This window comes from Diabrotica virgifera, chromosome 4, assembly GCF_917563875.1.
Source record: "Diabrotica virgifera virgifera chromosome 4, PGI_DIABVI_V3a".
In the NCBI taxonomy this organism is placed as follows: domain Eukaryota; kingdom Metazoa; phylum Arthropoda; class Insecta; order Coleoptera; family Chrysomelidae; genus Diabrotica; species Diabrotica virgifera.
This window is the reverse complement of record NC_065446.1, coordinates 188794452-188817933: the sequence shown is the minus strand read 5'-3', so window position 1 is coordinate 188817933 and position 23482 is coordinate 188794452. Positions and strand designations below refer to the sequence as shown.

The 23482-nt window shown below is 33.1% G+C and overlaps 1 protein-coding gene across 2 annotated transcripts in view; it reads right to left on the bottom strand.

The window, feature by feature from the left end:
• Positions 1-431: 431 nt before the first annotated feature.
• Positions 432-23482, bottom strand: part of LOC114338034 (uncharacterized) — a 108764-nt gene continuing 85713 nt past the window's right edge. The window contains exons 3-4 of one of the 2 annotated variants that reach the window (XM_050649824.1): positions 22969-23108; positions 769-911 (exon numbers count right to left, since the gene is read on the bottom strand). In XM_050649824.1, coding sequence (XP_050505781.1) covers positions 23000-23108 — 109 coding nt within the window. In that variant the 3' untranslated portion in view covers positions 769-911; positions 22969-22999. Of the gene's footprint in view, positions 912-22968; positions 23109-23482 lie in introns of both variants that reach the window. The other variant, XM_050649823.1, reaches the window with a different exon arrangement.

The following is a 23482-nucleotide window of genomic DNA, read 5'->3' as shown; positions in this document are numbered from 1 at the left end:
AAGATTTTTTAAAGTAAAATTGCGCTCACAAAAAATAAACACTAAAAATTCTTCTTTTCTCAATTTAAGAGGTTCTAGGACCACTAGGAAGCTAAAAATTTGCGCACCGATAGCGGGGCTGATCGGTGCGGGGTCATTTTTGACCATCTTATCCCGCTATAGTCTTTGGTTGAAATCGGATCTTTCGTTCAAAATATATCGTGCTATTAGGCACATATGTACGTATAGTCGCCATTTTTAATGCCCGCCATATTTGTGACAGGCAAAACCTGAGATGGCCTCATATCTAAATTTGAACCTTTATAGATGTAGTAGATATATGTGGAGCAAATTATATTATATGCTTGTATCATTAAATGCGCAATTCTTATAATATTTGCACGAATCTGCCACACTAGATGGGAATGTTAATAATATAAGCATTCACACGATGTTGCCAAACTAAATTTTATTATATTCTATAGCTACTTCAGTACTCAGACATTATTTTATATTGTTTATCAGTGGCTTATCATAAAAAATAAATAATTTAGAGGTAAAACGTATAATACATAAATATAAACTGCATAGGTATATAGCACAATAATATTTGACATATTCACTACCTTATTATGAATACAACTTTATACTAAATATAAACAAAGACATATTGTATAAATTTCTCTGCAAAATATGTACACATTTTTTGTTAAATCTGTTCGCCACTTGTTTAGTCTAATTAGGGCACAACTTGGAAACATTAAAATAAAATAAACTACTAGGAGCCTTGTAAAATTTTGCTGTTGTTCTTCGCATTAAATTCACAACAGTTGGCGCGTCCTGGATAATCGCAGACTTCCAAAATTTTATTAAAGAGTAGAGGCGGAGGGCAAAATTTGTCTACACATCCTCCATCGCATAGTTCATATTGCCTGCAAAAATGAATAAATTATATTAATGAAAAATACAAATAATTTACTACAATGTAAAAGTTAATTATGACGTATAATAAAGATAAAAGAGAAAGAGGTTGATTATTGAGGAAGGAATGGCGGCTGTAGCTCAGAGGACACGGTTCTTAGACATACTACGGTTGCCCAGATCGACGGTGGTGGGGAGGCTTCAATTTTTGACTTTACGTCACAAGAATAGAGAATCACATATTTTTAAATGATTTTCGATCATTGAATGCGTGTTATTGTGTATATATGTGTAGTATTTTTGTTATTATTAAATAATATGAAAAATAATACACATTTTATCTTATACCGGGTGGTGAATCATCGTAAAACGGGCCATAGAAAACTGAATGTAAAATTATAAACTATTGAATTCCTGCTTCTCTAATTACTTTACATCAAAAGTCATCAGAGAATATTTGTAGAGAATTAAAATCTGTATTCAAATCAAAAGTTAAAATTGTTCTACGATTTAAACGCATTTAACAATTTTGAAAAATATAATTCATTAGCCACAATAGGTATGTGTGTAAAAGTTAGGCCAAACGTTACTATTTAACTGATAGTGCTCAGTGCTCACACCATCGACTGAATAAAAAATATTTATTATTAATACTTTCCACGCAGCTGAGGGTATCTTATCAACTCTATTAGACCAGTGAGGAACTGTGAAAAAACGTCTATTTTTGGATGTGAGAGGTGGCATTCGGATTTTGGCAGATAAAGTTAGGTGACACCTTCAGTAATAATAATTGACTTATGCTCCTTCTCAAATATGCCTATTATTATTCTCAAATAAAAAAATTAAAATATTTAAAAATTTCGAAAAACGTCAATTTTTTCTGCTTTCTTTGCTTATAATTTTAAAACGATTCGTTTTGGAACAAAGTCGTAGAGAAATAAAATAAAGATAATTGAATTTTGTATGATGTACGACTAGTCAAAAATGTCCTAACCTATTACCTTTTCTGCAATATAGCAATAAATACAAAATAAGGGGGCAAAATACGCCTGTTGTTATTCAATGTTTTTAACCACTTTGGTGGCACTTAGATCCTTAATAATTTACTTAGGAAATTCCTTGTAATATACTTAAACCGTGTACCAAACTTCATTAAAATCGACCTAAAAGATTTTGCTTAATAAATTTACCATCTAAATGTTTTCAAAAAAGTTGAAATTATTTAAAATCTTTCTGAACAAAAAGTAGACCATTTAGAAGTTTGCTAATTTTTTTTGCATATATAGAGGTGCCTTACCTATCTAATACACTTTACAGAATTAAAATCGGATTATTTAAGGGGCCTCAGCAATGTTTTAAACTTATAAACAATTTTTTGGCTTATAAACAAATAGCTTTGTTTAATAATAAAAAAAATTAATTTTTAGCAATGCAAATAATTAAAACCGGTATAATTTGACTTAAACTTTCAAATGCTGTCAGCAGAATTGCTATTTTATTTTTTAATAAATAGTTATTCGCGTTCAAAAATTGCAATTTTTCGGTTTTTTGAAAGTTCCACTGCGTTTATCTCGAAAACTATGCATCCTACGAAAAAACTTGTAGGAACATTTTTTGCTTAGAATTACCCAAGGAATACAAAAAAATATATTATTTTGCGAAAAATCGATGTTATGTAATTCCTCAAGTTCTTTGGTTATAACAATCTTATCGACATCCGCATCAACTGTTATCCAAAAAAATCGTGTTCTACGGGTCAAAAAATACATAAAAATATTCTGTAAGTCCATCTAAATAAAGGAGCCCGTAGCACACCCTCCTGGCCACAGCACTAATTTGTTAATAAGCCAAAAAATTGTTTATAACTTTTAAACATTGCTGAGGCTGCTTAAATAATCCGATTTCAATTCTGTAAAGAGTATTAGATAGGTGGAATGCTTCTTCATATGTAAAAAAATTGACAAATCTTTGTATGTTCTAGTTTTTGTTGTGCAAGATTTTAAAAACTTTAATTTTTTAAAAAAAGTTTAGATTGCAAAATTATTATTCAAAATCTAGTAAGTCAATTTTAATGATATTTGGTGTACGGTTTAGCACATTACAAAAATTTTCTAAGCGAATTAGAAGGTTCCAAGTGTAACCTAAGTGATGGAAAATCATTGAATAAGGACATACTTGTTTTGCCCCCTTATTTTATATTTATTGCTATTCTGCAGCAAGGGTGCTAAATTAAGACATTTTTAACTAATCGCATCTGATAGAAATTTTAATTATCTGTTTTATTTCTATACGACTTTGTTCCAAAATGTATCGTTTTAAAGTTATAAGCAAAAAAATAGAAGAAAAACGAAATTTTGTGAAATTTTTGAAATATTTTATTTTTTTTATTAATGTTTTGGGCATATTTGAGAAGGGGCATAAATCAATTATTATTGACGAAGTTATCACTAATTTTATCCGCAAAAATCTGAATGCCACCTCTCACATCCACCTAAAAACAGATCCTTACTGGTCTATATTGCTTTTAATGATAAAATAGAAATATTGACAGTTCAAAAATGTGAAAATAATAACTGCATTGTGGCACATTATTGCACTGTGTGTTGGCTAATTTTGGGCTGGAAAACGTATTTTTACGCAGTTTTACAAAATTTTGGAATATGTTTAATTCGAAGCACAATTTTAACAGTTGTTTTCAATACAGATTTCAATCCTCTACAAATAGTTTCTAACGTCTTTTGATGTAAAATAATTAGGAAAGCACGAATTCAACAGTTTATAATTTTACATTGAGTTTCCTATGGCCCGTTTTCCAATTCACCATCCGGCATATCCTAGCTTACTTTATATTTTTGTATTTGAAATTTTGTTGTTGTTTCCCGTAAAAACTTATTTTGAATTACTCATGAAAGTTGTACATCCTACCTATTGCAAGGAGTTTAAATAAGAATATATAGTCTTAAGGTAGAAAACGTTAAAATCCCATTATGTATTAACGTAATAATAATGTTGATGATATTTTAGAATGTCAGGTACAGGCTGTACTGTGGCCAAATTTATTAGGTACCTATTATTTAAATTCTTACAATAAATTATACAAGTAATTCTAATTCACATAGTCCTAGCTGACCTCTAAGGATAGTATGAATTCAGTAGTTAATCCAGTATTAATGGAAATTCATCGACAAATTTTCAGTGCTGAATGGAGATTGAAGTCCTAGATATCCGTAAATATTGCATGGATAAATATCAACAGTTTTCCATAATCAGGTATTATAATTCACTAAATATCTTTATTTCTTAACTACCTTGACTATTTTCCATACATCAAAGACATATAAATACCTATTAAGGGGAAGGAGCAAAATGCAAAATTTTGACGCACGTCAAAATTCTCAATGTGTTTTAAATGTATTAATTTTTTTGAATCCTGAAAAAACTAATCAATATTTTTGAAAAATTTAAACGCAGAATGAAAGACTACATTATTACCGAGGGCCGAAAGTCCCTGAAAACTACTATAATGTTTATTTTAATAAATTACAGGGCTGAAAATAGACGAGAAGTGTGATTCTTAATTGCAAATATTTCATTCAAAAGAAACCTTTTATTTACTCTAAGGGACTTTCGACCCTCGGTAATAACGTATTCTTTCATTGTGCGTTTAAATTTTTCTAAAATACTTATTATTTTCTCAGGATTCGAAAAAAATCATATTACGATATCACGAGTATACTCGTGACGTCATCGCACCCTTAACGTTCATTGGTTAGTCGATCTGGGCAACCGTAGTAATGTCTAAGAACCGTGCTCAGAAAATACTGGCATTATGGGTCGACTGCAACTGGTCAACTGTCATTAACACTCCTAACTTCACGCGCTACTTTGATACGAGTATTATAAAAAAATTTGTAATAAAATCCAGATCCCGTAACATTTTGAGTATTACAAAGTGAGTACAAAGACATAAACTAGAAGTCGAACAATAAGGAATTTACGTAATTTTCCCATTGTTGCCATATTCTAAATTTGAAAAAATATATAGGGAATAATCAAATTTTTTTGACGTGCCATTCCTATTACAGCGAGCATTTTATTGGCTAGAAGTAGTGACGATTACATATGACGTCATTATTATATAGCCCGTTCCAACATGCTGTCAAAATTAAATCAATATGGCTACTGGGAGTAAAAGATAAATGTTATTCTATCTGTTCTTAATGTATTTTAGAAAATTTTAGTTGTATTTCTTTGTAATTTTGTGTTGTACAAAGATTAATTTAGGACTTGTTTGTGAGACCTGTTAGTAAACACACGTTTTATAATTTACGGTCGATTTAAACAAATTACCGCTAAATAAAAGCCTTTTAATAGTTAAGTTTTACTAGTGCAGTGACATAAAACACCAAGAACAGCAACTGTGAGTAAATTTTTAATATTAACTGCATCCAGACGATTTTTGTTAGGCTGATTGAAGTTAGATATCAGATACACAAGACTGAAAAGTAATTAGCTAGTAAAAACTCGCCTAGCGAAATAAAGAATTTTTAACAACAAAAGGCAGGGTCGGCCTGGGAAAAATGTTTTGGACAATAATTATATTTAACAAAATAACTTAGCAAATTTGAATATTTTAAATAAAATGTCACAACCAACATTTACAAATCAATCTTCATCCACCAACACTCACCCAGATAATAATTTAAATAATATGAATACCTCCAACACATCTTATGCAAGCACTGTCTCAAAAAATATCTACAAGTATCCTAACAAAGACCAGGCACTTATCTTCGGCTCCATTCAGGGAGCAAAACTTCAAGATTATCTTCTCCAATTGGGACCTCTGGTAAAACCAATAAACATAATTTTCTGTAGCAGAATTTCACACAACAGAATATGTGTTTATCTAACCAATAAATCACTGGTTGATGAGTTTTTAACTAATCATGGTCAAATTGTTGTCAATAATGAAGTCATCAAAGCAAGACGTCTAATTTCACCAGCAGACAGACTAGTATTATCGAATGTAAGCCCAACGATCCCACACGAAACTCTTGTAACCTTACTGGAAAATATTGGATTAAAATTAGTTTCTCCAATAAACTTTCTTAGAATAGGTGCATCAAATCCAGAATACCAACACATACTCAGCTTCAGAAGACAGGTGTATATCGCTCCTTCCCCAGATATTACCATACCCGAATTCTTAGAAATAACACATGATAATCTATCATATCATATCTTTTTAGCCCTAGACAGTCAACGCTGCTTCACCTGCAAATTATCGGGTCATGTTGCATCCCAATGCCCTTCGGGCAATATTAACCCACATTCCCAACAATCATCACAACCCACACATAATGTTCCAATCTCGTCAATATCTCAACCGGATGAAACATCTCCTAATGACTTAAATTCCCACTCAATAAATAATATTCTACCCGAAAGTTCCTCAGTAGTAGAAAATTGTGCAAACATCGCCAATACTGCTTTGATCACATCCAATCTGGTAACAAATCCAGATCACACTACTCAATCTGAAAATATCCCAACCTCGGACAAAACTACTAAGTCAACAACTTCATCCGCAACAAAACGAACAGCTGAAGATATGACCCCAGCCACTCCAGAAGAACAAATGCCACCCAATACTTCTACCTTCTCTCTTCCCCAAACAGTCGTTCAGAAAAACAAAAAACCCAAATCTAATACATCAGATCCAGAAATAGAACTTACTGAATCTATTATAAACTATATCGACTCTCATTCTCCTCACTTCATAATCAACAGCCATCAGCTTAAACAGCTCCTAGAAAATACATACGGATCGAGGGATGTTCTTAGCATTGCGGAAGACTTCACAGAAGATATTCCAAAACTAATAGATATGTTAGAAGAACTACATCCTCACGCAAACACTAAGAAACTAAAAACTCGTGTCACAAGGCTAAAAAAGAAATTACTAAAGCAATCCCAAGATTTAAGTGATACCCAATCTGATATCTCAAATACATCTCAAGATACCCAATAAATACATTCGAGTCATTACTCCAGTGGAACTTAAATGGGTACTATACCCGTTTAAATATGCTACAGCATATCATAGCCCTCCATTCTCTGGACATATTGTGTCTACAAGAAACTCACTTCCGAGACGAAAATGTCCACAAAATGAGGGGATACAATGAATTCGTTAAAAACCGAAATGTACAAGTTGCGAGTGGCGGCGTAGCCATTTACGTCTCAAAGAATCTACAAGCAACACAAATTAGAATAAATACAAACCTAGAAGCGATAGCCGTAAAAATTAAAGCACAACTAAATTACACCATCTGCAACATATACATTCCTCCTGACCATTATTTAATTGAGGATGAACTGGAGTCTCTAGTTAATCAACTTCCAACTCCTTTCATTCTTCTAGGAGATTTTAATGCCCACAATTACTCCTGGGGTTCTCAAAAAACAGACAGAAGGGGACGAATTCTATCAAACATATTCAACATCATGAACATAAGTTTACTGAATGATGGCAGCAATACTAGATTCAATATAGCTACTGGCAATTCTTCTTGCATCGATCTTTCATTATGTAGCCCAACTATTAGTCCTTACCTTGAATGGAGAGTTATGGATGACTTACTAGGCAGTGACCACTTTCCTATAAAATTAACGAATTCAATTATAAAAGACAAAATATCAAACGGAGATAGTATCCATCAGAAATGGAAAATAAAGAAAGCCGACTGGAGCTCTTTCTCAAAAACCATTGAGAATAACATAGGTATACAAAATTAATGAGTGGAAGGACGCAAATACAGCAGTAACTCAACTTAACGAAATAATCATAAAAGCCGCTGAATTTTCAATAGGAAAAACAAAACATATCAAGAAATTTAAACCTGTGCCTTGGTGGAATGACGAATGTGCCGAAGCAATACAAAACAGCAAATCTGCTCTAAATAGATGTAGGAGGGAGAAAACCGCAACAAGTATAATTGAATACAAAAAACATAGGGCAAAAGCAAGATATATTACCAGCAAAAGTAAAAAAGAGTCATGGAAGAAGTTCGTAGGAAGCATAAACAGAAACACTACAATATCATCGGCATGGAGGAAGATACAAGGTATTTATGGAAACAAAACTTACCATGTCATTAAAGCATTAGATTATGACGGCAAACGAATAAACCAAACAAAAGAAATAGGTGAAGCATTCGCAGACTATTATCATAAGCTTTCCATAAACAGAAATATAACTAATGATAACATTGCCCTCCCTACGGAATTCAAAGAGCTGGCAAACTTTAATTCTCTAAACAAGCCACTGACAAAAGAAGAAATGGAGGAATCTCTCTCATCACTAAAAGGCAGTTCTTCTGGTCCCGATGACATCCCTCCAGTTTTTCTAAAAAATCTCCCAGAAACGGCGAAACAAATCCTGCTTAATATCTTTAATCACATGTGGAATAATAGTGACTTCCCCTTAATCTGGAAGAAAGCAACAATCATCCCCATACTTAAATCTAACAAATCTTCACTCTTGCCTGAATCTTACAGGCCAATCTCCCTAACCTGCTCCATGAGTAAATTGCTAGAAAAAATAATCAACAAGAGACTAATATGGTTTTTGGAAACTCACAAATTATTAATTCCCGAACAATCCGGATTTCGACCATCTAAAAGCACACTTGATAACATTATTGACCTAGAAAGTCATATTCACGAAGCATTTGCTACTAAAGATAAATGTCTAGCAATTTATTTTGACATTAATAAAGCCTTTGATTCTACATGCCATAAAATCATCCTAAATAAACTACATCACTGGGGATTGAAAGGCAATATAATAAATTTCATACGCAATTTTTTATCTCAAAGAGAATTCCAAGTCCGAATTTCTGGAACAATATCATCAACCAAGAAACAATTAAACGGCACACCACAAGGATCAATTCTCAGCCCAACTTTATTTTTAATTGCTATGAATGATGTCTTAAAAGATTTAAAGAAACCAGTTGTAGCCAGACTTTACGCAGATGACATGATCGTGTTTATCAAGGGAAGATGTCTTAGCACCATGGCTCAAAGCCTTCAGCAATGCATAACATCCTTCGAACGTTGGTCTATAATGTCTGGGTACAATTTCTCCCCAAACAAAACAAATTGCATATTATTCTCAAAAAGAAACATACCAGAGCAGCATCGACCATCAATATTCCTATACAACCAGAAACTAAGCTATACTCCACACATAAATTTTCTGGGCATGATATTCGACGAACGTCTGTCGTGGAAAAATCATATTAAAACACTAACTCTTTCTTGTCAAAAGGGCTTAAATTTATTAAGATGCTTAGCAAACAAGTCTTGGGGATCTGATGGTCTAATGCTGCTAAAAATATACAGAAGCCTTATTCGATCGAAAATTGATTATGGATGTATTGCATACACATCTGCTCGTCCTTCAATATTAAAATGCTTAGATACTATACACAACACCGCAATAAGAATAATTCTAGGGGCTTACAGAACAACGCCTGTAGAAAGCCTATACTGCGAACTGGGCGAACCAGCTCTATCTTTCAGACGACAAATTCTTAGTTTATCCTATGCCTCCAGAATAGCATCAATACCATCAATTCCTGCTCACAAAAACACATTCTGTAATCGTTTCAAATCAACTTTTCAACATAGCACCTCTCCACCACCCTTTTATATTAGAATTCACCGGTATATATCAACGTTAAATCTCCAAAATTTCCCCAGAACGTGGTTAATGAATGAACACAGCATTCCTCCATGGATTATCAGAACCCCACATGTAAACACCCAATTGACGAAATATAATAAATACGATAACAATCCACGTCTTATATATCAAAATTATAAACAAATAGTCGCAAAATATAAAAATTATACCCACTTATTCACTGATTCGTCTAAGTCTTCCCAAGGTGTAGGAGCAGCAGTATACATAAACAATGAAACCAAATATTTATTTAAGCTTCCCAGCTCCTACAGCATCTTAAATGGTGAACTTTATGCCATATTACAAGCGTTGAAACACATTTCCAATGCACAAACCAAACACTCCTTAATAATATCTGACTCACTCAATTCACTGAGACTCATACAACAAACCTATACGAAAAATCCAATAGTCATATTAATCAAAGAAATATTACACAGTCTGCATCAAACAGACTCAAAAATAGTTTTTCTATGGGTTCCCTCTCATTCTGGAATCGAGGGAAATGAAAACGCTGATCGTTGGGCTTACACAGCTGCGCAATTACCAACATTGGCAGAACAATCAATTCCAGCCGCAGATACAAAACAATTACTAAAATCAATGACTCTCAATTTATGGAGTGAAAAATGGAAAACATCCACGAGCAAGTTAAGAGACGTTAAAGAAGATACTGGTCCATGGAATCCACATACAACCAACAGATCGAACCAAGTCATCTTATCTCGTCTTCGGTTAGGACACTGTAAACTTACTCATGAGCATCTCATTACCCATACCGAAGCACCAAAATGCAGAAGATGTAATATACCAGTATCAGTAAAACATGTGCTAACAGAATGTGATGAATTCGCCGCTTACAAACAATCTATATCTGGTTATTCAAACATTATGAAAGACATTCTTAACCTGCAAACCGACTGTAAACCTCTTTTCCAATTCCTTAATAAATGTAACCTAGTAAGTAAGATTTAATTGTACACAATTTCATACTTTTGTAAACTCATTAATTGTATTCTCGTTACCCCGCTGATGACCTTCGTGGTTAATGCGGTTATTTCTAAATAAAAAAAAAAAAAAAGATTAATTTAACATTTTCTCTGGAAGTATTAATTTAGAAAGATAATATGCTTCATTGGTGTTGTGTTTTGAAGTGTGAAATGCAAAGTAATCGTGATAAAGTCAAGATAAAGTTCACTTTTAAACTGAACTAAATAAGGTATCATCTGAGAGACAACAATGGTTAAATGCAATACAATGTAAAGGTTTTACTAGCGAAATGAAAATTCTCCTGTCTGCTGTAATCATTTTATATCTGGTAAGTTACAATTACAACAGTAACGATTTTTGAAGATGTTAACATTTTAATCTTATAGGAAAACCAGCCGACTTAATCGATAATATCAATCCAGATTGGATTCCTTCAATAAATATGGGCTATAAACACAATGAAATAAGTTCCCCAAAATCTAAAATTATCAAAGGAGAATTAAAAGAAAAAATATTCATATTGAAATTATTTATAAGGCACTGGACTGTCTTAAATTCTACAAATACTAGGTCGGTAAATGATTTTAGACATTTTTCATTAATGATTGTAGGTTACTGTTACTTCAGTAGATTTAAGACTTGTTTACACAGGTAGAGTAATGATGCAAGTACTTGATAGAGTAGAGTAACTCTACCTGTAAAAATGCTCATCACAGTAGAATAGCAAGTAGAGTGTATAGTAGGAGTTAAAGTAGAGTGACTAGCAACATATGGCAAAGTAACTACTCTATGACCACCACCACTGCCAAAATGTCTACTCGGCTGCGCACTCTACCCATGGAACACGCTCAATTATGGCAGAGTAGAGTAGGTAGGAGAGTACATGGGGGCGCTGTCATTCTGGCTGGAATTGTGTAAATAGTGAAAATGTAGAACTATTATAGTAATAATAACGGCTTATAATAATACGGCGAATATCAGTATTTATGGAATTTAGGTAGTGTATACTATAGAAATAAAAGTATCCGCAGCAAGCTGCGGAGGATGAAATCGTCGAAAGAATGGCAAAGGGGGGCTTTGGAGTAAACGAGCTCAAGCAAAAAATTAAGAATTTAAGGTGCACTTATAATCAAGAGTGCTTAAAAAATCGGTTTCACTATACTAGCATCAGTACTATACTTTTACTCTCCTCATGTGAATGGTATCAAGCCATTTTTGGTAGAGTACTACTGCTATTCTACTCTCCTCAAAACTCTACCCATGTAAACAAGTCTTTAGAAACAGTGGAAAATAAGGTAGCTAGTTTCATAGGCGTAACCAGGGGGGTTTTGGGGGTTGTAACCCCCCCATTGGGATGTACTTTGAGCTCTATACGCTTAACACCATAGCCCTCAGAGACCTTCCAGTAGTGGTAACCCCCCTTTCAGGTAGTTGTAACCCCCCTTAGGATCATCCTGGTTACGCCTATGGCTAGTTTAGTGTAGCTAGTAGAGTAGCAGTAGAGTAAAATATACTGGTTTAGCAAAATTACAATGTTTTAAGATAGTTTTAATAGTCATTTATGATATCAGTATTAAAAGTACAATTTTAAGACACGCATGTGAAAGTTAACTTGAAAAAATAATTTTATTAATGTTCTGACTTCCACATCAGACGTCATTGTCAAAATAAAAAATATTCATTATTATTAGGTTTGTTCTAGCAAACAGTCAAACTAGTCAAAAACCGTCAGCAAACAGTTGGTCAGTGAGAGAACATAATACAGTCACCAGTGCTATCCCCTCTACTTGCGCTGGTCCACTATTCGCTGATGGTTTCAAACTGTTTGAAACTGATGCTAGAACAAACCTATTATTAAAAAAACAAAAGATGTAGATCTTTGAAACACACTCAGTGATCAAAAGATCCACAGATACTGGTTTAACGACCACTCGTACGAAATCAAACAAATGAAATAGAGAATGTGGAAAAATCCCCTTACGAATAATTCACATATCCACCATTTCGGGCTGAGAAAAATTTTTTGAATAGAATCAAAGATCCAAACACCAGTTTATTATTATGGATATCATTATCTGTAAATAATATTTCTTCTGATTGTTAATTGTAAAGGATAGAAAAATTACCATTTTAATTTTTTTTTAGAATCAGCTGAGAGAAGTGGTGTACAAAAAACCAGGAAGGGAATGGAATATGTGGCTACGAAAGGCAAAAGAAATGATTACAAAGCAAATGTGACACATTTTTTTTTAAATATGTAGGAATATCAGTAAACTACATTAAAAATGTATGAAAAGATTTTGTGCAATAAAAATGTTTATATTTATCAAGGATGTATTATTTGGTATGGCCACATATCGTCGGTGATGTGACAATACATCCTCTCTGTTTTTTTATGTGTTTTGTAAGAGAGACTAAAAACTTGTTTTAGGGTCACCACCTGTTTCATATGATATTTTTAACTTGTTTTGTAGTAAATTACACTATCTATTTACTACAAAACAAGTCAAACCTTACATATGAAAACAGGATGTGACCTTAAAAAAGTTTTTCGTCTCTCCTACAAAACTCATGAAAAACAGATAGGAGGTATTGTCACATCAGCAAGGGATATATTTCTGGCATATCCAGGGAATGTCTAAAAAATATACTTTGAATGACCAAGAACATTCGTGGACATTCATGGATTCAGGGAATGTTTAAAATGCTGACAAAGAATTTTCCTGGGATGTTCAGGGTGCTTTTGGGGATATTCCAGGAATTTTTTCAATGTCCTGTGTGTACCTTCTAGGACATGGAATGTTTTGGTGTTGACGCAGGACTCCACTTGCCATTTGTAATCATGAAGATTGAACACATTGTTTCAAATAGGGCTTTTCATCGATTGTCATTTGTTTCGAGCCTCTGTCAAATGTTGTATAATCCGTGTATAACATTAATATACACGGATTATACGAAATATGACAGAAGCTTGAAACAAATGACTGTGAATGAAAAGCCCTATATAAGTCAATCCATTTGCGACTAAATAATCATGGATTGACTTGTATTTGAAACAATGTGTTCAATCTTCGGGACTACAAATCGCAAGTGGAGTCCAGCAGTGAGGGTTACTTCCTCTTCGGCATTATTATGTATTACACTAAAGAAATCAGGAACTTCCCTCCTAAATATAATGTATGGCCATCAAGCAAATTCTTCCAACCACTTTTTTAATGTTTGCCCTTTCCATGCTGTAGCAAATTTGTCAAATTGTTGATTTTAAATTGTAACAGTTAAGTTTTGCAAGGTATGCTGCCCTCTTGTATCTTCTGCGTTATCTTCATCATATACAGTAGAACCTCGCAAATCCGAACTAATTGGGGAGACAGCCTGTTCGGATTCCGAAAAGTTCGGATTATCCGAAAGTTAGCCTTAACTAGTAGTTCAAAGCTTTCATTCCGATTTTGAGTAGCCAAACGTTCTCGCAAGAGTGTGGACAATATTTTTGGACTCAAGTTGACTATGAGAGAACCAAAGTAAGTTTGTGTTTAACCTTTATAAACACTTTATAAACCTATATATTAAAGTATAATATTTATTTTTAAGAAATTTTAAATGTCAAAAGTCCTATTAATCCTACATTATCCAATTTTCTAGCTTTACTCTGTATAATAAACATGTTTTTAAGTTTTTGTCTTGAATTTTTAAATTTTTTCACTCTCCGTTGGTTCGGATTTGCCGAAAGTTCATATTAGCGGGGTTCGGATTTACGGGGTTCTACTGTAATTACTTCATCTAAAAACTTTCTGCGATATATTTGTTTGGTTGCTAAAATTATTTCCGAATCCATAGGTTGAATAAGCAATGTATTTTTTGGCAAACACATAAAACTAAAGTTGCCATGTTTTGATCATAGAATATTTTCAGAGGGAGGAGAATTGTCTAAAATCAAAAAACATTTCACCTCTTCCGGCAGTATTCCCAGTGTCTTCTCTTGAAATGTTTTCACTGCAGGTACACATTCTTTAAAAAGGCATATTTTGAAGATATCTGAGCTGAACCATGCCTTATTAGAGCTAATAAAATTTAAACTTACATTACCAACCACTATGATGAAATTATTTATTTTAATAGCTCCACAATTATATACAAATCCTGCCTCAAAATATTTGTAAGAATTTAAACTCTTAAATGCCTTCGTTTGTTGAGCTGTGTAGAAACTATTACTAAGCCCTAAATAAGTAACTATGTCCATGTTAGTTACCCTTGGAAAACCTTTTCTACTGTAGGTTAACTCATACCCCTTGAGGGCAAATAGATCTATATACCAACAGCTTTTGAAAATATTCACTCACGTTTATTTATTCACTGCTTAAAATTAAATAAAGTCGTTAAAGAACTTCAACAGTTAAAAGCTACACAATGTCAACAGCAAAATGTTGGGAAAATACAACTAAAAAAAAACTATTTTACAATTATTAAACTATTATATAAAAACTGTTATATAAACCACTATTTTATAACAACAATAACTATTTTATAAAAAAACTATTAAACGTAAAAAACTCAAAAAACTCAATGCAGTACAAATATAAATAATTTCAATGTTTGCCTCCCAGGTTTCATATTAGTGTCATAAACGTCAAAGTCTTGAAACGGCCTATTTGGTCAGATGGTAAATGGTAACTGACGTCTGTCATAATATTGTAGGTTAAATATAATGTCAAATTATATTTTATTTATTTAGTTTATATTATTTTAACAACAGTTTATTCTTTCACCAACTTCACTTTCCCAGTCCTATCCTTGATTGGTCTTGTTGTATGGTAGGTTTAATAAGGCGTTAATTTTAAGAAATATTGCTGCTTAAATAAGCACAGCTCACACAGGCCATAAAAGAAGAAGAAAAAAAATACACAAACAAATATCTTACATAACTTTATATCGGACAATGTCAGTTTGACACTTATAGTAAAGATAAAAACAAAGATAAACAGTGTAGGCTGTAGCAGCTTTGGTAAATAAATGTGTGTTTTTTATTTGGCATCAGCGCTGTCCTGCCAAACTTGACGGTAGCGAAAAAACTAATACATGAGGAAAAATTTGTTGAATTTGTTTGCCGTTAAGTTTATACCGGTGGGTTATGATGTCATTAAATCTATGACGTGCTGTAACGGTCCACCCGTTATAATATCATTTTTAGCGCTTTAATTATTTTTAAAATTATTTTCTCTTGACCACCTAATTAAATTTCTTTAATTTTCTGGTAATTCTCCATTTAGAAATATTATTTTCTCTTATATTTTAAGAAAATATTTATTTTAAATACGTCACCATTAAACCAATTTAAAACTATCTTTTGGATTGGCAGTGGCCCTCTGGTGGTCGACATTCTTTCGCGTTCTGTGAGTTTGACATCGTACTCTTGGAAGGAGAGAGTAATGTTCGTTACTTGACTTGTGGCTGTATGTGAGGGTGGGTGTACCATAAGATGGCGGATGATTTCCATCCTACTTATTTGATGTAACATCAATTTTAAAGTAAAAAGTTACCACCAAGGATTGTCTGGAGTAGGGAGACATGTGTGTGACAAAACTCCTGTTGGAGCCTGAATAGGAATCATTCGGTGAGATTTATTTTTTTGTAGTAATTTTTTAGGTAGCCATTGTCATGTTTTTTGTTGTAGAATATTTAAAATATTAGTCCCATCGTTAAACTTTATTAGTCAATCTATTAAGTAAAGGATGTAGATTATTTCGATTATTGAATATTCATTCAAGGAAAATTATACATTAATACATTTTTTGATTAGACGTAACCAAACATATGCAATTCTCAATCAATATTGGAAATAATTATCACTTCTCTGTAGGTTTTAAATTTATTGAGCATCCAATATTTTATAATTTCAATATATTTTTACAGATATCTCCTCAGATAAATCATATTCAAATTTCAAATTCAATGTCATTATTTGTTCATGTCTTCACACTCAAAATAGTTCAAGGTTGCTTGAGATTGGTTTTTGTTCCATTTTGATGGTCGGTTTTTCTATGTTAATGCTTCTAAAAAGTTTCCTCATTTATTTCTTCTTTTTACTTTTTGCTCATGTTTATATGGGAAATAAAACTGGAAATGTTTTTTAGACATTTTGGAGAAACCACATGGTGAATTCGTAGCCCTTTGACCACCTAGGGAAACCATTACAGCCACAGTCAAGTCACCATTGGGAATATGTCAATTTAGGAAACACACTTTGGGACGTTCCAGTCCCATTTTCTGTCATCTTTCCACCTGCACCTACGGATAGGACAGGTTAGCACTTTCCGTGTGCTCATTCGATGGATTGCAGCATCGAACCTTATCTGGAAGTCGTTCCATAAATGGGTTTGTTTGGGAACATTTAGTGTTGTGCATTGAGTAACTATTGGTTTTTATATTTCAGACATTTGGTTTAATGCACTATGTTAATTAATTTTTTCCAGATTTAGTTTACCTCTGGTTTTTTTTATATGACATATTTGTATACAATTGTATTAGGTTTCCAAACTTATTTACGATCTATGGTAAGTTACTTGTGCACAAGGTAATAAGCCTAGAAAATTAGGTTTTTATATTTTATTACTGGTTTGATATTTAATTTTGTAATATTACTTGCTTGTTTCCCAAATATTTTATTGTTATTCGCTTTATTTCATTTGTTCGGTTAATTCATCGTTACTTTATTTCATTGCATTTGCTCGGTTAATTTAGGTCATCGGTTCGGTATTTATCTTAACTTCATTACTATAACTTTTATTCATTTTTATATTTAACTTTGCTTATTCATTATTGTATTTTCTCTTAGTGAGGCTTTGGCCTATTTATTTGTATTATTTTCATCTTTGTCGGTTTCAATTTAGTGGTACGTAGCAAGCGTACTATAACCATTTGGTAGAAGACTCATGTGAGTTGTACCCTATATGTAAGTAAGAGGTACTTATGTAATTTTTTAACAGATAACGTTATTGTAGTTATCTCAAATATAATTTTGTATAACATATGTCATTTTAGAGTCACATAACATGCACTTTGTGTAACTCAGAGATCGTTAAAGATCTAGTAGTTATTTTTAATAAATATTTACTTATTTTGTATATCATTTATTTTTATTATTCCTTTATGTTCATTATTGCAGGGTTGATATATTTAATATTTGACAGCAGTATAAGATACCTGGGAGAATGATCGAAGATCATTTTCATGGCGCCCATGATTTGTTAGATTTATTTATCTTGTTCGTCTTTAGAAATTATTCATCTTCATTCATTTTCAGTACATTATTCTTATTTTATTATTTCACCTTTTAGTCATCATTACTATCTACTTAGAGCTACTGTTCTTCGACAGGCATGCAAACGAGCCGTATCCATCCTTCAGTGTCAAGTTGTTCTCTTGCATCTCTTGCTAGCCAACTCTACTCAGTTTGCCTCTGTCTCTTCACACTTGTCAATCAGTGTTGTCCCATTAGTTTTTTCCTTTTTCCTTACTTCTGTTGGAGTATATCCTTCTCTTTACTTTCACTCCAACAGAAGTTCTTCTTTTTTGTTACAGTGCACTCCTAATTGTTTGACTTCTAGCTTACATCACAGATCACTTAACTGTCTTAGGTGTTTCACGCAGGTATCTCAAGGCCATCCTAAACTAAATGTCATATGGAGTACTGATTCATTTTTTCAGATGTCGCTATGCACTGGAGTGAAGATTTCTTCTATATCACTGAGTCTGAGTGTCATTATTATCATTATAATTATTTGTCAATTGTCATCATTGTCAGTATGCCTTTCGGCCTTTATGTCAATAATGTTTGTCTTATTGTTAGCAATAATAAAAAATCCTGATTTAGATAAAATGGATTCAAATACAGTTTTTGAAACAAAACGAATATGATTTGAAGATCAGTTTGCATTGTATCATGAAGTAATAGATTATATCCAAAAGAAATTCCTAGCTTACATTTGGCATGGTGAGTTCAACAGTATTTTGATATTGGAGAACAAGTAACACAGTTAGTGGTGTATGGAAGCAAATGAATGTAACAGCAAGTAAGTAACTCCTACTGAAAATATATTATAATTAATAAAAATTATTTTACGTGAAATGATTCATGGTATAAACTATTATATTAATTTTTTGTTTTAGATGAAAGTCCTTCAACAAGGAGAGATACACACATGTTTCAATCATTTGAGATACCCTTTTGTAGAAGTATTTGGAAGGTAACTCACGGTTCCCGGGAAGGGGGGTTATCGTGAGAGGTGTTGTCACTGGGAATTTTCCGGCGTCTACTTATTTCTTAATGATTCTTTAGTCAAAATTCACTGAGAGCGAAATCGCAGCACGTTCTTTTTTTAACTAAGCGAGAAATGAATTTTTTCTGCACAAAGCTCTACTATTCCATAAGTATTTTACATCGTTTGAAATTCACATTATATTACCAATATTTTTTCTGTCAAAAATCATCAGAAGTAGTTTAGGGACATTAGCCTGAATTTTTTCATTTTTTTGACACTTAACGCTTTTGAGATAGTGCTCTTTTTCCAGGTAAAAAAAAATTCAAGAACATACATAATATTATAATGGCAAAGTATTTTCGAGTTTTTTTGGGTCAATAATAAATAATATACATATAATATTGTTTACCAATTTACGTCTGCTTTATAGACTTTCAGAAAGCGTTTGATAGGGTTCAACATGATAGGCTGTTTGAATATCTAGAAATGATTGGAATAGATGATAAAGATCTGAGACTTTACAACATCTATATTGGAATCAAGAAGCTTCTATTCTGGTAGATGGCAAAGAAATAAACAAAATTTGCATTCAAAGAGGTGTCAGACAAGGTTGTGTGTTATCCCGAACTTTGTTTAACGTATACTCTAAAATATTTTTTGACGAAGCCTTGGAAGAACAATGTGGAGTTCGAATCGGGGGAAAAACTATTAACTACATTAGATATGCAGACGACATCGCGATCATGTCTAAAAGTATCGAAGATCTTCAATTCCTTATAGATCGAGCCACAAGAGAATGCTCCAATAACGGACTTAGCATAAACACAACAAAAACAAAGCTACTTGTGGTAAGCAAAGAAGACGTCGGCCCTATGCAACTAATACTTAGGATGTTGGATAAACGAGACACTAAATCCGGATGAAGAAATTAAAACTCGTATATAAATTGTAAGAGGACCATTTATGAAACTTAGAAACAAAAATAAAATTTCTAAAATGTTATGTGTATCCTGTATTACTATATGGATGTGAAACTTAGATCATGAAGGTTAACATTATGAACAGGTTGGAAGCCTTTGAGATGTGGTCATATCGTAGAATGCTCAGAATATCTTGGGTTCAACGCATTTCAAACAGAGAAGTCCTAAACAGAGTAGGTTAAGGCGAAGGTAACTGAATCAAGATGATAAAAACGAGAACACTTGTGTATCTCGGCCATATAATGAGATGTAGCAGATACAGGATGCTGCAGTTAGTACTCAACGGAAAGATCGACGGAAAAAGAGAAGTTTGTAGGTAGAAATATTCGTGGCTCCGAAACCTTCGTCAATGGACTGGCTTATCAGCAGATCAATTGTTACATGTCGCGCAAGATCGAGAACGATATCGGCAAATTGTCATGGAAGCTACCCACGCCTAAAATTTGGGCACGGTACTTAAAAAAGAAAAAGATAATATTGTTTTATTTATATATTAGACGAATATCTACCTACATCATAACTAGATATTGTTTATTATTGACCCAAACAAAGTCGAAAATACTTTGCTATTATATTATGTATGTTATTAAATTTCTACCTGTAACACCTGTAATGCAAAACCCACTTATATATTACCCCACTTATATATTAGTTAATTTTTCAAATTGGCGTATAATTTAAGCTTGTTTTTTGTGTTTTTATACATATTAATAATATATTTAAATTGTATAAAGTATATATTATATACTCACACCCGGAAAAAGAGCACTATCTCAAAAGCGTTTAAAAGTGTCAAAAAAGTGAAAAAATAATTTTCAAAGCCTCAAAAAGTGGTCTTAGTAGTCAGAAAAATCTGAAAAAATTTGGGCTAATGTATTAATGTTCCCAAAACTACTTCTGATGATTTTTGACAGAAAAAAATATTGGTAATGCAATGTGAATTTCAAACGATGTAAAATACTTACGGAATAGTAGAGCTTTGTGCAGAAAAAATTCATTTCTCGTTTAGTTAAAAAAAGAACGTGCTGCGATTTCGCTCGCAGTGAATTTTGACTAAAGAATCATTCAGAAATAAGTAGCCGCCGGAAAATTCCCAGTGACAAGACCTCCCACGATAGCCCCCCTTCCCGGGAACCGTGAACTATTAATAATTTCATTTGTAAAGATACGATTTGTAAAAAAATATATACAAAGTGGTTTTGCTGGTATTAAATAAATAAATAAAAATACGTTGTCATGTCTTATTTTTTCCCAAATGGTATTTTGTATATTTAAAATTAAAAAGAATTTGCATATTTTAAAAGCAAATTATTTTTTTTTTTCAACTATACAAAAATATTTTAACCTAACATTTTCTTCCTACCAAAATTACATTTTGAAATTCCTGCTTGGATTAGTTCCGATACAAACGGCTTGGAGCGCTGTTTTTCATATTTAACCAAAACGTTATCGTGGAACATCTAGAGGAGGTAGGTGATCTGTGGCTTACATATCTTTTTATTATTACATCTTCAATTTACCGTGCATATCTCGTAGACTCTACCGATAGGGTAGAGTCATTGCGCCCTCGCTGAGATGAGAAACGAAAAAATACCGCCTCATGGCTTCATGGTTTAGAAATATGAGAGACTGGACCGGCCCTGATTCAACATCTTTGCTTAAAACCGCATTGGACAGCGACAGATTTGCCAGTGTAGTTGCTAACCTCCACTAAAGAGACTTCTGGAGAAAGCACCACAAAAATAAGTTCAGCTATATGTATACAAAAATATTCAAGATTCTAAACCAGCGTTTCTCAACGTTTTACCATTTGCGCCCCAATTTTCCATAATTATTTTCACCGCGCCAACAAACCCCTAGAATTCTTCGAGTTAAAATTAAAATGGCGTGAAAAGCAAAAATTGGTTTTAATAAAAACTTTGACTATGAATGAAATAGCTTTACTTGGCTCCTATAAAGTCTGATATTAAATAGCCAGATCTAAAAAGCCTAACACTATTGATGAAGATCTTATATTACCAACTGCAATCAAAATTGTAGAAACTGTGTTTGGAGATAATTTTGCTAAAAATTGGATTATACCTCTATCAAATGATACTGTTGCCCGCCGAATTGGTGCTATAGCTGAATATGTACAGGATCAACTAATCAGGAAGTTGCGTGAAAAGCTGTTTTCGATTCAGCTTGATGAGGTAACAGTAGCAATAAATATGCTCATTTTATTGAGTACGTTTGATTTTGTGATGGCAGATCAGTAGTGGAACTACTTTTCCTGCAAACCAATAGAATTGATAGCAAATTCGCTTGCATTATTTGCTATGTTAAAGGATTATATAAATGAAGCAAAAATAGAGACACTGTATGATTAACAGAGAAGCTCTGGCTTGAATATTGTGCTAACTACGGTTGTAACAATAGTTAATTATCTACATAAAAATGAGACCTTTGAAAACTAGAATCTTTTCTGTACTTTGCAAAGACATGGATGCGGTACATTCAGCATTATTGTTTATTGTGAGGTAAGCTGGTTATTACTTGGGAAACTTTTACAACGTGTTTTAAATTTAGACATGAAATCGCCATTTTTCTAGAAGAAGAAAAGAGGCCGCAAGCCAAGATGTTTCACGATGGTTTATTTTTGATGAAATTGAGTTGTATGTATACACCGTTCTTAGGCGTCAACGCCCTTCGGTAGGGATCTATGGAGGAGTATCACCAAGCCGGAAGCCCTTATCCCTTCCCGTACCGCTCCTCCATAGGCCGATCAGACGCCAGTTTATTCCAGACCAAGCCGTAGACTCTATTGAGTTTTATACTACGGCGTTGGCCTTTTATAAATTTCATGACCTAGCTGAGGCTCGAACCAGCGACCGCAAATCGCAAATCCACTAAACTTGTCGATCGACTGAGCCCCAGCTAACTGGACCGTCAAGACCGACAATTGAAATTGAGTTACTTGGTTGATATATTCGAGAAACTAAATATATACAACACGTGAAAGTTGTTTTTGTAACCATTGCAAATCATTTAGCAATGCTGACAAAAAATTTAAAAGATACTTTTTTGCCTACGACCAATTAATACGTACCTAATAGTTATGAGTCGGTCTGGAATCCGTATTAAATTACAGCCGAAGAGCTCTCTACTGCAGAAGAAGGAACCTTCATAGACTTCACAGCAAATGCCGAAATCAAGAAACAGTTTAATATTAGATCCCTCAACTTTGCTCTGCAAAACAGGCCCAAGAAAGTCACTAATTTACATTAAACTTGTTGATTTAGTATTCAGTGCTCATAAATATGTATAGCTCCTTGTTCATGGGTATTTTATTTTTTTGTTTGTCAGAATTTTGTTTTGCTTTAATTTTAGTAAATCAGTGAATGTTTTAGGTGTTTTTTTATATTTTCACGCCCCCCATTGCTAAAAGCGCGCCCCCTAGGGGGGCGCGCCCCACAGGTTGAGAATCACTGTTCTAAACCCATTTATTTTTAGAGATCAGTCTATTGAACGTGAAAAATTCCAAACCATTATTAAACATATATGTTTATTATTAACGTAATTATACAGGGTGTCCCGAAAAGATTGGTCATAAATGATACCAC